Here is a 16895-nt window from a genome sequence, read left to right as displayed (position 1 = left end):
TTTTAATTTTTATAGGATCAACTTTTGATACAGCCTGAAAGTTCGATGCAGTGTCATTATCTTTGTCTGACATGATGGCACATTCCCGTAGTCCTTCTACTCAGGAATGAGTCGGAATGGCTATGAAGTCAGCACAGTGTGAGCTGTGTAGTCTCAAAAATAAAACAGAAAAAAAATCCTCATCTGGCTCTACTTTTTCTACCTTTTAATATTCAAAATAAAATAAATGAGCCTTATTTTTAAAAATAATTTATTTTATTTTATTTGCATTGGTATTTTGCCTGCACTGAGATCTGTGTGAGGATGTGAGATATTGGAGTCAGAGACAGTTGTTAGCTGCCATGTGGGTGCCTCCAGAAGAGCAGTCAGTGCTCTTACCACTGAGCAATCTCTCCAGCCCAAACCTTATTTTTTTAATTCCTGCTTTCTACCTCCTTCTCCATACTCCTACCTTTATTTTTCTGTTTCACTTCAGAATGGAAAATGCAGCCTGAAACCAAATGTTCGGCATTCCAACAGGAATTTTTGAGGGGTAACATGCCCAGTGGGTTGCAAATGGTAAGAATAAAAATTTTATCTTATTTTTATTCTCAAAGGAAACTAGAGGCTAAAGATGTGTCTCTTGTAGAGTACCTATTTGGCATATTTGAAGCTCTTCGAGGAGAAAACTAGGAATTCCATTAAAGGAGCTTTGAGAGAAGTAGATAATATACAAGAACAAATGTCTGAAGAAATAATATGAAATTGTGTCCCCAATGTGTAGTGAAACTCACTGCTTCAGAACTCATACAAATTACATCTTTTTATTGGACTGGTGCAGAAAGCTTTTAAAGATTAGAGCAGATGACACAGCATTCTGGAGAAAGTGTTTAATCCCACCACTTAGTATGAACTGTATGCAGGTAGTGGAAATAACCATAATTGCAATGTTTTGTTATCAAATGCTTATAACATTAACAATTGGCTGCAAAACCAAAACGTTGTTCTTCCTTCTTACCAGCAAACAGGAAGCCAGAGTGGAGGAGAGCTCCATAACTGGATGGAGTCTGGAGCCTTCTGCAGTGACCTCTCACCCCTTCAGACACATCCGAAAACTCAAGCGACACGGGATGACGATGATTGCGGTCAGTACAGAAGAGACTTCCTGATGCTTCCCAAGAAAAGCTGCGCTGGTGAGGAACCTTCTGGACTCAGTGAGAGTGAGGGAGCCTCTACGACCCCAGTTAAAGTTGATCGAAAAACTGCCACACAAGAGAAGTCTTTAGAATGCATTGACTGTGGGAAGTTTTTTATTAATCAGACACATCTTCAAACACATAGAAGAACTCACAGTGGAGACAGACTTTATGATTGGAATGAATACGGGAGAAGTTTCATAAACTCGAGACTGGCTGTGCTCATAGAAACTCTCAATGCAAAGAAGCCGTACAGGTGTAAGGAGTGTGGGAAAGGCTATAGATACCCTGCATATCTAGACATTCACATGCGAACCCACACTGGTGAGAAGCCCTATGAATGTAAGGAGTGTGGGAAAGCCTTCAATTACTCCAACTCATTTCAGATACACGGAAGAACTCACACTGGAGAGAAACCCTATGTGTGTAGTCAGTGTGGGAAAGCCTTCACTCAGTACTCAGGACTTAGTATACATGTTAGATCTCACAATGGTGACAAGCCTTATGAATGTAAGGAGTGCGGGAAAGCCTTCCTTACATCCTCACGACTTATTCAACATGTAAGAACGCACACAGGAGAGAAGCCTTTTGTGTGTGTCAAATGTGGCAAAGCCTTTGCTATTTCTTCAAATCTGAATGGACATTTGAAGATGCACGCTGAAGAGAAGACATGCGTGTGCAAGATTTGCGGGAAAGCATTTGGGTATCCTTCATGTCTTAACAATCACATGAGAACGCATAGTGCCAAAAGGTCACACACATGTAAGGAATGTGGGAAGGCCTTCAACTATTCCACTCACCTTAAAATTCACATGCGCATCCACACTGGGGAAAAACCCTATGAGTGCAAACAGTGTGGAAAAGCCTTCAGTCATTCCACTTCATTCCAGATACACGAAAGAACCCACACTGGAGAGAAGCCCTATGAATGTAAGGAGTGTGGGAAAGCCTTCATCTGCCCCAGTTCCTTCCGAATTCATGAAATAAGTCACACTCACACTGAAGAAAAACCATATAAGTGTCAGCAGTGTGGAAGAGCCTACAGTCATCCCCGTTCCCTTCGGAGGCATGAAAGAACTCACCAGTGAGTAGCCTGGCTGATGGAAGCTGTGTGAGAAAGCCATGATTTGCTCTAGTTTACTTTGAAGACATGATGGTACTCACAGTGGAGAGAAACTGTTAAAATTATATATACAGCTTGGAGCAGTACTGTATGGTAGCTGCTCAGGAGGCTGAAGATGGGGGATAAATTTAAATCCAAACTGGGCAACACAAGTACTCCATGTCAAAAAAATTAAAACGATTGCTGACAAGATGGCTCAGTGGATAAAATCACTTGTTGTGAATGTCTGACATCTTGAATTTGATCTGTATGCGTGTAAAATAGACAATAGTGGCATTCATCTGTATTGCCAACAGTCCTACAAGATAGGAGTCCGGCAGGAGAATCGCCTGGAAGCTCACAGGCCAGCTATCTTCTGAGAGACCTTATCATGCTTCAACAGGGTAAGAGGACCAGTGCCTTACAGTTGTCCTCTGACCTCCGTATGTTTGCTTACTTCCCACATATGCCACAGTCATAAGTAAATTTTTAAAGAACTTAATGGAGGGCCATTGAGATGGCTCAGCAGATAAAAGCATTCTACATACAATCCTGACAACTTGGGTTCTATCCCTGGTTCCCCACAGTGTAAGGAGAGAAGTGGCTCTTATAAGCTGTCCTCTGACCTCCACGTGAATGCTGTGGCACCCAAGCCCACTTGCCAGCCCCCAGTAATAATATATTTTGAAAATTAAAATGAGGGTCTGTAGAGATGGCTTAAACAGTTAGAAGCACCTGCCGCTCTTGCAGAGGACATGGATTCAGTTCTCAGCACTCACATGGCAACTCGCAACTATCCACAACTCTAGTTCCAGGGGATTTGGCACCCTCTCTGGCCTCTGTAAGTGCTCAGCAAACATAGACTTCACCTACATGTGCAGGCAAAACACTTATTATACACGTAATGACAATGAAAAGGAAGGTATGTTGTAATGAGCCCCTTTGGGCAGCATGACTGATGTCCTCAGAAGGTTAAGGTGCAGCAGGATGCACACGGAGATGATCATAATAAATAATAAGTCTTCAGCCTTCTGCAAATAGAGACAGATTGTTACCAAGGAGTTTCTGCTTGTGGCCTCCAGAGGAAACTACCTGAGCTGTGCTGATCTTTGATCTCCAGCCTCCAAATTGTAAGAAATGAATAACCATGTTTAAGCTACCTGGTGTGTTTCTTTGTTGCATTAGCTCTAACAAATAGATGTAATAATCAATGAATAAACCTTTAGACTACTCAATGCTTTGGTTGCATACAAGTCTGATTGCAGTGGCCCCTGTTTCTATAATCCTACAATTTGTGTGGTAGAAGTAGGATTGAGTTTAAGACCTGTGCTATACAGCAAGATCTTGTCTTTCTTTTTTTAACATTTTTCTTTAATATCCTATCTATCTTTAAAAATCAAAGGGTGGGGCTAAAATGATGACTTAGCAGGTAAGAGCACTTGTTGCTCTTCTAGAGGGCCTAGTATTTGGTTCCCAGTGCCTACATGGTGGCTCACAATCATGCCTGTAACTCCAATTTCAGCTCATCTGATGTCCTTTTCTGGTTCCTGAGAACATCATACAGTCATGTGCTACACATAAATACATGTAGGTAAAACACTCATGCACACAAAATAATAAAAATTCTTTTCTGATTGTTTTTTTTTTTGAAATAAGTTTATCTGTGTAGCCCTGACTGTCCTGGAACTTGATCTGTAGACTAGGCTGGCAATGAACTCTCAGAGATCCACCTGCCTCTGCCTGCTAAGTGCTGGGATTAAAGGCATGTACCACCACCTCCCTCCTGAAAAAAAATCTTAAAAAAAACAAATAGCGTGGGGGGATGAGGGAGGAAAATGGGAGGTGAGGAGGAGGTGGAAATTTTTAATAATAATAATAATAATAATAATAATAAGTTAAACAAATAGCATGAAAATAATGGCACACTAATATAATCCTAACACTTGAGGGCATGAGGCCAGATTGATTAGGAATTCAAGGCCAGTATTCCCTACATATTGAGTTTGAGGCCATTTTGGGTGTCATCAGATCCCCTCTCAAAACAAAAATAAAAGTGAGTGTTATGGTAGATCCCCTGTCTTGCCAGGACTCAGGAGGTGGAAGTAGGAGGACTAGGACTTCAAGGTCACCCTTGCCATGGTAAGTTTGAGGCTGCTCAGGGCTAACTGAGTTCCTGTTTGTGGTGGTTTGAATGAGAAAGACTCCTGTTTGAATGCTTGGTCCTCAATTGGTGTAATGGTTTGAGAAGGATTAGGTGGGATGGCCTTGGAGGAGGTACGTCACTTGAGGTGGGTTTCAAAAGCCCATGCCGATCCCAGGATATCTCTCTGCCTGCTGCCTGCAGATCGGAATGTAAAGCTCTCATTTATTGCTCCAGTGACATACATGTCTGCTTCCCCCCAAAATAAAGGATCATGGACTGGCCCTCTAAAACTGTAAGCAAGCCTCCGGTAAATGCTGCTGCTGCTTTTGAAATAAGATTTGCCTTGGTCATGGTTGTCACAGCAATAGAATAGTAACTAAGACATTGTCTCAAACACAAAACATAAATACCTGGCAGGGGAGAGAGATACTGTGATCATAAAGGCGGTTTTCACAGAGCATGGCCTATTCATTGTACTCTAAATGTTTTGACCCCTGCATTCCCCCCAAATATGGGAAACTTGACTGTATAATTTGTGGTAATGGGGAGCTACATAACTGCTAAGCCACCTCTGAAGCCCACAGATGAACTCTGTAACATATAAAAATATGGTTGTTTGTTGTTGTTGTTTTCCAGACAGGGTTTCTCTGAAGCTTTGGAACCTGTCCTGGAATTCACTCTGTAGACCAGGTTGGCCTTGAACTCACAGAGATCCACCTGCCTCTGTCTACCAAGTACTGAGATTAAATGCGTGTGCCAGCGTCGCCTGGTTATTTTAATGACTTTTCAGGACTTTTGAGAGAACTCTGAAAGTAGTGCCGATCCAAAGGACTTGAGTCCAGTGTCCAGAACGCATATGGTGAGAGGAGAGGACTGACCGGCACACACTGTCCTCTGGCCTCCACGCATGCACCTTGCTGTATATACTCACAGAGAAACATGAGGAAAAAAGTTAAAAAAAAAAAAGCTTTAAAAAATGCAGACTTGTGAATTCTTTGTCAAGCAGTTCAGCCTTCCAGCTCTTCTAGTTTGATTCGGAGGTCTTCTCCTTAGGGTCATCCCAGTGCTACTCAGAGAGAAGAAAACAAGCTCTATAGCAACCCTAGAATCAAAAGAACCCAGATACAGAAAAACGAGTAGAATTACCTGTCCCACCAATGACCATACAAAAGAAAATGGCTAATATTATTATCTGTTAAATCAAAATTAAGATATGGTGTCCCATGCCTTTAATAGCAACAATTGAGAGGTAGAGGCAGATCCATGTAGTGAGATCCATCTTGCTGCTTTGTTTACTAGTTTTTAAAAAATTTTGAGGTCAAATAAGTTTGAGCCCAGCCTGAGACACACACATACCCTCATACAAAACCTGGGAATTCAAGAGCAACAATAAAACTCAAGTATATAAAAGGCCTACAAATGAGCAGGAAGTACAACAAAAGATGGTTAAATCACTAAATAGGGAAAATAAATCCAAACCACAACAAGAGGGCTGTAGTGTATCTTATGTACTTAGCATGTGTAATAACAAGAGGGCTGTAGTGGATCTTATGTATTTAGCATGTGTAACAGGAGGGCTGTAGTGGATCTTATGTATTTAGCATGTGTAATAACAAGAGGGCTGTAGTGGATCTTATGTATTTAGCATGTGTAATAACAAGAGGGCTGTAGTGGATCTTATGTATTTAGCATGTGTAATAACAAGAGGGCTGTAGTGGATCTTATGTATTTAGCATGTGTAATAACAAGAGGACTGTAGTGTATCTTATGTATTTAGCATGTGTAATAACAAGAGGGCTGTAGTGGATCTTATGTATTTAGCATGTGTAACAGGAGGGCTGTAGTGGATCTTATGTATTTAGCATGTGTAATAACAAGAGGGCTGTAGTGGATCTTATGTATTTAGCATGTGTAATAACAAGAGGGCTGTAGTGGATCTTATGTATTTAGCATGTGTAATAACAAGAGGGCTGTAGTGGATCTTATGTATTTAGCATGTGTAACAGGAGGGATGTAGTGGATCTTATGTATTTAGCATGTGCAAAGGTATAGATTCCCTGCAGAGTACAAATAAGATCTCATTTACCACACTGATTCTGGTTATCATCAACAGCAGTTGGAGGGGGGATTCTAAAAAGCAAAGCAGGGCTGGCAGGATGGCTCAGTGGGTAAAGGCACTTCTGCCAGGGCTGATGACCTGAGTTTGACCCCTGGAGCTCAAGTGGTGGGCAGAACCGACTCTAGTAGTTGTCCTCTGAAATCCATGCATGTGCCCACCTCACATAATACAAAATGAAAAGTAAGAAACAAAAAGTAAAAAGAAGGAAATGTGTGTTACGTAGTAAAATGGCATAGCGGGTCTGGAGAGCTGTATGGTGGTTTCACTATTAAAACCCATTATTATATGATTCAGTGGTACTCCTTTCCTGTAAATCCAAAACACTGAGAGCTGGAAGCCAAAGATAGAGTTGCACTTCAATGTGGATAGAACGATGACTGACAATAGTGATTGTTTCAAACTTCAAGCAAGAATCTTTTTCATCATGCTGTTTATAGTCATTGAAATTGTGCCCCAGACCTGTTAGCCATGGCTAGGATAACCCCTGTGACTGTGAAGAGCCCAACCACTTGATGCTTTCAGATCTGACCCAGAAACTCCTGGATAGATAGTCATGCAAGCCTCCTCTCTGACTGCCTTCTCTGCTGGCAGTTCTGTCTACCCACTTATGCGCTCTGATTACCAGGGTGGAAGTCTGCTCCATCTGCTCCAACTGCCCAAATTATGCTTTGGGCTACTGCCACCTAGTGGTCACACTTGAACACTGCCCAGTGTAGTTTTTTTTTTTTAAATTTAAATTTAGATTCCTGATCCTTTTGCAGTTTATTGTTGTATATGATATAAAGTATAGTTTTTAAATTTTTATTTATTTTTTAGGGATGTGAACATGACAGAGCACTTATATGGAGGTTGGAGGACAACTTGCGAGTGGGACTCTCTCCTGTCGTGTAGGTTTCAAGGATCAAACTTAGGTCCTCAGGCTTGGTGGACAGCCCTAAGGTTGAGATTTGTGTGTGCCATTGATACAAGCTACTTTTTTTTTAAAAAGTATTTATTTCGTGTGAGTGTGTGTGTGTGTGTGTGTGTGTGTGTGTGTGTGTGCGCGCGCGCGCATATGCATTTTTCTTTGGCCACACATATCCATGACCACATTCAGAGGCCAGAGGAGGACGTTGGCTGTCTTACTCTATCAAATTCTTCTTTATCCCCTTGAGACAGGTACTTTCAGCTTTGCTGTTTTTAGAGTAAGCCAGCAAACCCCACCAATCCTCCTGGTTTCCTTCCCCTACCATTTCCGGGGTTGCAGGAGCACGTGACCATTGCCAGCTTGTCTATGGGTCCTCGGGATCCAAACTCAGGTCTCAGGCTTATGTGGTAATAGGTTCTGTCCACTGAATTGTCCTTCATCCTCTCTTTTTGTACTATATTGTTTTTCTGAATAAACTCTTGGGGGTTGCCTGGTCAGATCAGCACTTTTACAGGCCACGTGATGAGACTGAACCATAACACAGAAATGTGCAGAAGAAAACATCATCAGGTTGCACCGTTGTCAGCTGTTGTCAGTGTGACACAAACTAAAGTCGTCTGGGAAGAGGGATTGTCCCCCATCAGAGTGACCCGTAAGCTTGTCTTGATTAATGGCTGATGTGGGAGGGCCCAGGTCAACTGTAGGTGGTGCCACCTCTGAGTAGCTGATCCTGGAAGGTATAAAAAGAGCATTGGAGAAGCCAGTTTACAGCATTCCTCCATGGTCTCTTGTCTCAGTTCCTGACTCCAGGTTCCTGCCCTGACTTCCTTCAGTGATGGACTGTGACTAAGATATAAATTAAACCCTTTCCATCCCAAATTGTTTTGGGTCATTTTGTTTCTTACAGCAACAGGAAACCAAACTAAAACAGAAATTGGTACTAGGATTGTAGGGGTGTTGCTGCACCTAACCATGTTGTTTTTGGGGGAGCATAGTGAAAGACTTTGGAGCTTTAGGCTAGAAAAAAACTATTGATTGCTCTGAGCTTACTGAGGTGTTATGGGATCTTGGGAGACAGGAGGGTTGAGAGAGGTGCTGGTGGTGGAGGCCTGAATTACGGAGTTTTTGAGGAAAGCAAAGGACTCTTCATGTGATAGTCTGAATCGAGAATGTGTGGTTTCTGGTCATCTGGAGATGAAGACCATCTGACTTGTTAAGATGAAGGTCATCCTAACAAGAGACCAGTGCCTCTGAAGTGATCTCCACTGAGACAACTGATGCTAATTAGCTGGAGCCCAAATATCAACCGTGATCAAGGACACCAGCATCTCCGAGGTGAAATCTGGGAGTAATCCCTCAGGGGTCAGCACACAGAAGCTGTGGTCCAGAGCGAGTCCAGACCTGCATCTTAAGCTGGCGGCTGTACTTGTTAATGTGTAAGAGTTTCCCGTGTGGTAATGGGTGACAAAGAAGACTGCAGGATGGAGGGGTCATGAAGAGTGACCAAGGGTTGCATCTTATGGCAGAGAGTCAGTCCCTGAAGAAAGGCCACTGGGGAAGGTACAGCCTCGTTACAGTAGAGACCCCCAGCCCAGCAACTGGAGGGAGCAGGACTGTGGCAGGTTGGTAGAGTCAGGCCAGGTTTATTCCACAAGTTGGGTGTGCTGTGGATGGCAGACCTGAAAAAGTGGAGCTGCCCAGGCTCTTTGGAGCCCAGAAGATCAAGACTGGTTCCTAGATCTTGGACACTGAGCTGTTTACACTGGTGAACTTTGGTTTTGCTAGACTTCTCTCAATGACAGACTATGTCTAAGTCCAATAAACTCTTTTCTCCCCAAATTAGCTTTTACCATTGTTTATTGTTAATGTTCATTCCATCAATAAAAAGTGGACTAGGATAGACCACAAATACCAGAAATTGAAAATGCGAAGTAATCAAGGACTATAATAATTCATTACAATGTTCACACAGATAAAGAATCATAAAGGCCTGTGAAACAGAGATCCTTCTATGCACGGGCAGACTACACACTATGAAAGAATCAAGGCAGAGGCTCTAAGAAAACTGATGAGAGTCAGAAAAACGTTTAGAAGCTGAGAATGTAGCTCGCTTGGTAGAATGCTTTCTTAATATATATAAAGCCCTGGGTTCCACTCCCAGCACTGCATAAAATGGGGCGTGGCAGCTCATGCCTGTGATCCCAGCAGTCAGGAGTTGGAGGCAGGAGGAACAGCTATTCAAGGTTGTTCTGAGCTATGTAGAGTTCCATACCTGAGTTCTTTCTGGGTATCGTTTAGTGTGCAGAAATGGTACCTGGTCCTGCCTTCAGTCCCAGCTTGGGGCATGGATACTACCCCAACTCAGGACCTTTAGAAAAGCAGTCAGTGCTCTTAACCTCTGAGACATCTCTCCAGCCCTGGATTCCCTTTTTTAAGCCAATACAGTTCTTATGTATTTTTAGGGGTTTATACATGAGTTTTTCCCAGCTAATTCCTTTAGATAGTAACCAGGGATAAACACAGTGTACTGGGTCTAATGTCCTACAGAAGCATAAGTCAAATAAACCTGAGCTCTGACGCCCATTCCCTTATGTGGGTGGCATCATGTGGAAACTGGCCCGCCCAATTACTGGAAGCCCATGTGTTTAGTTCCAGCACTGAAAAGGTCTTTGTATTCCAAGACCTCAAGGGCAGACTAATAGAGAGACCTTATCTCAAAAACAACCAGTTAACCAAACAGATAAACTTGAAAGGCAGAGAAAGGTATATTTCGGGGAGTTTGAGGTCAGCTTTGTCTACATAGTGAGCTCCAGGACAGCTAGAGCTACATAATCCCTTGTCTCAACAGCCCCCCCCCCAGAATACAAGACTTTTAAGTATGTTTAGTAAGGGGGCTGGCAAGATAGATCATTAGGCTAGGGAGCTTGCTGCCATGCTTAATAATCTGATTTGGATTTCTGAGCCCCACCTCATGAAAGGAGAGAATCAATGCCTGTAAATTGTTCTCTGACCCCCATATCACACCAAGACACATGTCTGCATGCACACAAAAATCAGAAAAACAGAAATGCAATAAAAGTAAAAAAAAAGTGTTTAGCAAGGTTTTTAGTAAAATTCATTAAATAAGATCAACTACTTTTTATATATTTACTACCTGAAATCAGTTTCTGGGGTAGGTAGGTCTGGACTGTGAGAATGTGGTGTTACTTGTGAATATTACATAGATTTCTCCCTTACTTTTTTGTTGTTTTTCAAAACAGGGTTTCTCTGTGTGGCTTGGAGTCTATCCTGGAACTTGCCCTGTAGGCGAGGCTGGCCTTGAACTCACAGAGATCCACCTGCCCCAGTGTTGGGATTAAAGGTGTGTACTACCACTACCTGGTTGACACATCGATTTCAACCATGACTCACAAATGTTTCAAATTTGGCACCTGTGAGGGAATCCTGTAAGGGCTCACAGGTCTTATTTCAAACCATCAGGACAGTATCCAAGGCTAGCTCTCAATCACAACTCACACAAGATATTCAAACTAGTCTCATGATATCTGGTTGCCAACAATTAAAGGTGGTGGAAGGCTAAGTCACAGCACACACACAGGAAAGGAAAACTGTAAGGCCACTTTTATTCCAGGAGCAAGCATGATATGAAGGTGTAAAGCTCTTCCACAGTGCCAAAGGACGCTCATGCACGTGTACACACACACTTTTTTTTTCTTAAATAAAATTAAAAATATTTCAAATGGATATTTGGATTGCCATTGTTACACTGCTTTAATTTGAACTTCCTTTTTTTGTTATTTTAAAAATTTGATGTATATGGGTATTTTGCCTGAATGAATGCCTGTGCACCACTTGTATGCATCCTGCCTTCAGAGGGCAAAAGACAGTGTTGGGAACTGGAGTTCCAGACAGTTGGGAGTCACAGGTAGTGCTACAGACTGCAGAATTATTCAGTGAGAGCTCAGTGAGTACTTCAGGGGTCAACCCATCAGAGATGCAAATCATGAGGAGATAGACTTTATTTAGCAGGGCGATAATGTATACTGCCTTCTGAATGTGTTAGCCCTCCTCACTGCAGATTTCTTGTGTGAAGAGCTCTTTCCCTCACATTTCAGCTTGGGGATTCTTCCCATAGCACTACAGTGTGTTAACTGGGCACAATTTCTCCTGTGCATTGGTATATTTGATGACTTTCCCAGCAATATGTGATTTTTGGCAAGAAAGAAATTATAGTCAATACCCCTATTCTCTCTGTGGGACAAAGGTCTGTACCTTGTCACTTGTATTTTAAATAAACACTGATTGGCCAGTAGCCAGGCAGGAAGTAGAGGTGGGGCGATGAGAATTCTGGGGAGAGGGAAGTTTCAGTCTGCAGTCGTCACTCAGACACAGAGGAAGCCAGACACAGAGCAAGCAAGATGTGACTGCCTCACTGAAAAAGGTACCAAGCCACATGGCTATCACAGACAAGAATTATGGGCTAATATAAGTTATAAGAGTTAATAAGAAGCCTGAGTTAATAGGCAAATCAGTTTATAATTAATGTAGACCTCTGTGTGATTCTTTGGGACTTAATGGCTGCAGAACCGGGCAGGACAGAAACCTAGGTCAACATCTCTCAAATAGGTCTTTGTATAAACTTAGAAGTCTGTCCTCCTTCAATTATCTTCTGTGACAGACAGTTGGTCAGTGGTAGTGTCAAGGTAAAGAGACCTCTAGTGAGGCATTCACAGATGTCCAAGGAAAGAATTATGGCATGTCTAAAGTTGTTGAGCCATAGTTCTCAAAGAGACAGAGAACAAGGGTGTCCTGCATTCCCTCCACCACCAGATAGGAAAGTGCTGATCCAAGCTAACCTCACATTAATCTTAAAGCATGTCAGCTCTTTACTCGCCAGTCTACTATAATGGAGCTGTGTTTTAAAGTTGTCATTTGGCCCTGTGTCCCCTTGTCTCGTTGTGGCTTTACTCCTACAGCTTTGGGACCTTATGTTGCCATGGCAATGGCTCTGCCCTTATTGCTTAGCCTAGAAATGTGCTTCTGACCAATGAAAAGCTAACACTGCAACTATTACCTATTGCTTCAACCCTCTGGAAAAAGAAAGATTTTGAAAGACTAGACTAAGAGAAGTAGTAGCTGGAGGGAGAAGCTGGCAAAAATTAGAAATGTGAAAGGATAAGAGTGTAGGAAAAAGAAGAATGTGGGAAAATGAAGAAGAAAATATCTGGAAGAAGAAGCTAGGAGGAATTAGGAATAGGACAAGATTATTGCAGAACAATAGAGTGCAGTGAAGAACAGAACAATAAAGAGCATGACCCTCAGCATGTGTGTGAAGTTATTATAGAAATATTTTACTCCTCCTTCCTCCTGAGAAGTATTTCACCTTTGGCACCCCAGGTAGGGGCTGAAACCAAGACTCAGCCCTTACAATGAAAATGTTAATGTTAATACCATTGAAAATCAAAAGTTACATGAAAAAATTAATACCATTGAAAAGGTTAACATTAATTTGACAGACAAAATTCAGTCCATGTCAAAGGAGAAATTATCTGAAAGAATTCATACTGTTGAATTTGACAATCGAAATCTGTTAAAAAGTTATGATAGGTTAGCAGACAGAGTATCTCTCCAGGAAGGCAATCTGCACACTATCCAGATAATGTCCAAGGATTTATCTTTAAAGAAAAAACTTCAGACCTTGGAATCACGTGTGCAGAATGAGGACCAGAGGCTATGTGCCTCAATGAAATCACTAGAAATACATACAGGCCAGGAGATTCGGGATTTACAAAAGACAATAGTAAAAAGTTGGAAACAATTTAAGGAAATTATTGGAGCTGATGAACAGGGAAAGAAGGTACAAGGACAGCATTTAACATCACCAGTACCGGTCAGAGATGACTTACCCAAAATTTTAGCTTCTTACCCTGTGGTCTACTCTGACAAAGCATCAAGTTCTAAATGCCCAAAAGGACCCAAAGAAGGTAAATGGATACCTATAGAAATGAATGATCTAAAAGAAATTAAGCAAATTTTTTAGAAGAACAGGGAAAAGGAAAAGGATGTGAGACTTCCCAAGATCAAATTCTTGGTGAGGGTACTTATGCTGACCCACAGGCTCAAGCTCTTTATGATGAACAAATCTTGTCCCTGTTCCACAAAGCAGCCTTAAATGCTTGGGACAGGATTCAATAGCTAGGAAAATTAATTGAATCATATACCAGGGTTAAACAGGGCCAAAGAGAACCCTTTAGTTACTTTTTACAAAGACTGACTAAGGCTGTACAAATAGGAGTACAGACCCAGATGCTAGCTGAGTACTTATTGAATCTCTGGCTTTTAAAAATGCCAAATTAGAATGCAAAAAGATACTTGGGTCTTTAAAGGTTAGATCAGCACCAATGGATGAATGGATCCTACATACAATGAACATTGAGATCTTTGACTATAATACTGAATCTTGGGTAGGACAAGCAATTTCCAAAGGAATGAAGAGACGTCAAAATGCCAATGTTTCAATTTTTGTAGAATAGGACACTTGAGAAGGGATTGTAGACAAAGAATTTGTAGAAATAATGTCTCCTCTGGGAATGGCAAAATTAAAAGATATGAACCTTCTGGATTATGTAGACATTGGACCAATGAGTGCAGATAAACAAAAGACAGACAAGGCACCTGTTATCATTGGAAAACTCCTTGTGGGGCCTCTTACAGGCCCCCAAGTCAAAAGTGTCCCAGTCATTCCCAGTCACTGTGGAGGACATGTTTCACCAGGAAATTGGAAAATCTAGAGCCTTCTGTAAAAAGCCATACTGTTCTGGATGATGAAATAAACATGGAGGATGAATCAAAAATTCCAACAGGAAATAGGAAACATATATTCTGGCGGACTTTTATAAATGATCAAAGGCCAAAGCTAAGTGTGTTGAAGGCCTCAGAATTTCATAAAAACTTCATGTCAATAGCAAAGGTTTAAAGAAAGAGTTTTCTATTATATGGCAACAAGCTAAGGAGATTATAAAGAGATGTCCTATTTGTTCTTTCTATAACCAAACACCACTATCTGCAGGGTACCCCAAAGGGTACTCAAAGGAATGAAATCTGGCAGATGTATATATTCCACTTTGCAGAATTTGGAAAATTAAAATATGTACACCACATCATTGACAATTATTTAGGTTTTCACTGGACAACTGCTTTGAGCTCATAAAAGTCTGATTCAGTAATCACACATTTACTAGAAGTTATGGCCATCATGGATATACCTGCACAAATAAAAACAGATAATGGTCCAGGACATGTCTCTAAGAAAATGAAACAGTGTTTTGCTTATTATAATATAAAGCATATTGCAGGTATATCAAACAATCCTACAGGTCAGGCAGTTATAGAAAGATCAAATCGAACTATAAAGGATATATTGAACAGAAAGGGATGGAAATACCCCCTGAAATAGATTACATAATGCTTTATTAACCTTACATTTTCTTAACACTAATGAAAATGAAACAACAGCAGCAGAGGGACATTGGATAATAGAAAAGTCTTCTGGATTAAATCAGCTGGTGTACTTCAAGGATGTGTTGATCTCAGAATGGAAAACAAAAGATGTGTTATGTTGGGGAAAGGGTTTCACTCTTGTTTCCACAGCAGAAGAAAGGTTATAGATACCACCAAAATTAATAAAGATTTGGTTTGAAAAAGAGAAACCTCTTGAGAAAGAGAAATGATGGCTCATTCACAGAGGTGACAACCATACAGGTGGTAAGGAAAGGGTTCTGTTCTTGACTTTGCAGAAAAATTCTCATCTTCAGAAAGTCAAGAGCTCCTGGACATCTAGATGCCTAAAGAGGAGAAGATAATTATCTAAATAGGATCACCAACCAAAGAGAATTATGACTATTGAGGACAGGTTGTCTGAGCGTAAAAATCACTAAACATATACACACACATATCTATATCTCTCTATGTATGCTACCTACTATAATAATAGTCATGACTCACTTAAAAATCAAACCTGACTTTGGAATTGGACAACAGCTCTGTCCTCTAAATTCAAGCATGTTAATAAAAGAAAAATTCAGAGTTTCTATCTCATGTCAGAAGCCATTTGGTATAGAATAGAAAAAAGAAAGAATTAAAAAAATTATTTTTCTTCATATCTATTTTTGTCTCTATCTTACCTTTCATTGAATATATGTTTGTATAAGTAATGTTTAAGTTTTCCATAATGAACAATAAATTTTCCTGCAGTAATCTTTAAAATTTCCAGGAAGAAGCTGGGACCCCACAACAATTCCACCTGGTTAATATGACATCATGATGCTGATAGTACTACTATAAGACCTGTTTTGGGTATCAACTGCTCAAGATGGTTCCAACTTGGATAGCCGAAATGGTGTACTTTTTTTTTTTTTTACAATGTTCTGGACAGAACTCCAAATAGGATCCTCAGAAAAAGCCTACTGAATATTCAAAGACTATTCGCAATTATATTGGACAATAATCTTGAAACATAACCATCATTTTACTTTTTCAGGATCCTATAGAAAGAACATCACCCCCATGACAGCTGGAAATAAATCTAGAAGATGACATCCCCTTTCTAAACAAAGTTTGTTCTCAGAGTTAGGGACATCAATTAGGGGTTTATGATAATTGGTATAAGATTGGGGATTGGGGTGGAAATTATGTAAGCTCAGGATCTCTTTTTTTAAAAAAAATATTTATTTATTTATTATGTATATAATATTCTGTCTGTGTGTATGCCTTCAGGCCAGAAGAGGGCACCAGACACCATTACAGATGGTTGTGAGTCACCATGTGGTTGAACTCAGGACCTTTGGAAGAGCAGGCAATGCTCTTAACCACTGAGTCATCTCTCCAGCCCCAGCTCAGGATCTCTTTAAAAACGATAAGGAAATTGGATGGGATAATAGATAGATTAGTGTGAGCTTACTCACACTAATAATAGTGAGTAATAGAGTGAATACTTGTGAGTTATTATTTATAGGCAATTTATATTGGTATAGACTCTTGAATATTGATACAAATTCAAATTATATTGAATATGTTCCTGTTTCTGTCTACAATATTTGTACACCTAGGCAAAGTTATTTTGTCATATTGTATGCATGTATGCTTCTACCTCTGCTTAAAACATTTTTGTATATTGATACAATTTTAGGATATATTTATCATATTGCAACATACATTTCTACCTCTGATCAAGATACTTAACCATTGTTTACATTTTGAGGTCATTGTCCTCGTTTGTTTAAAGATTGTTTAATATTCTAATATGAAATCTTAGTCTTTAAGTTATATAGGTTTGAAGAATTATAGGTCATAGTCATCCATGTTTGTCATACTTATAGTTAGATTAATGAGGTTCTTTAGATACATAGAGATTGTATTCCGCATAGATAGGTAATCTTCAACCACTTCAA

At 40.5% G+C, this 16895-nt stretch overlaps 1 protein-coding gene and 1 non-coding gene across 4 annotated transcripts in view; both read left to right on the top strand.

Moving 5' to 3' along the window:
• LOC121451481 (zinc finger protein 426-like) overlaps positions 1 to 3497 on the top strand; it is a 28988-nt gene extending 25491 nt beyond the window's left edge. For all 3 annotated transcript variants that reach the window (XM_041657002.1, XM_041657003.1, XM_041657004.1), the window contains 2 exons: positions 476 to 558; positions 1001 to 3497. In XM_041657002.1, coding sequence (XP_041512936.1) covers positions 476 to 558; positions 1001 to 2263 — 1346 coding nt within the window. In that variant the 3' untranslated portion in view covers positions 2264 to 3497. The remainder of the gene's footprint in view (positions 1 to 475; positions 559 to 1000) is intronic.
• A 1325-nt stretch (positions 3498 to 4822) lies between these two features.
• Positions 4823 to 4990, top strand: LOC121452032. The gene has a single exon (XR_005974772.1). It is a non-coding gene; the product is annotated as a U1 spliceosomal RNA (small nuclear RNA).
• The last annotated feature ends 11905 nt before the right edge of the window (positions 4991 to 16895 follow it).

This window comes from Microtus oregoni, unplaced genomic scaffold, assembly GCF_018167655.1.
Source record: "Microtus oregoni isolate MIOR12 unplaced genomic scaffold, Mior012 000008F_ref0000371, whole genome shotgun sequence".
Taxonomy (NCBI): domain Eukaryota; kingdom Metazoa; phylum Chordata; class Mammalia; order Rodentia; family Cricetidae; genus Microtus; species Microtus oregoni.
This window is presented reverse-complemented; position numbering and strand designations above follow the sequence as displayed.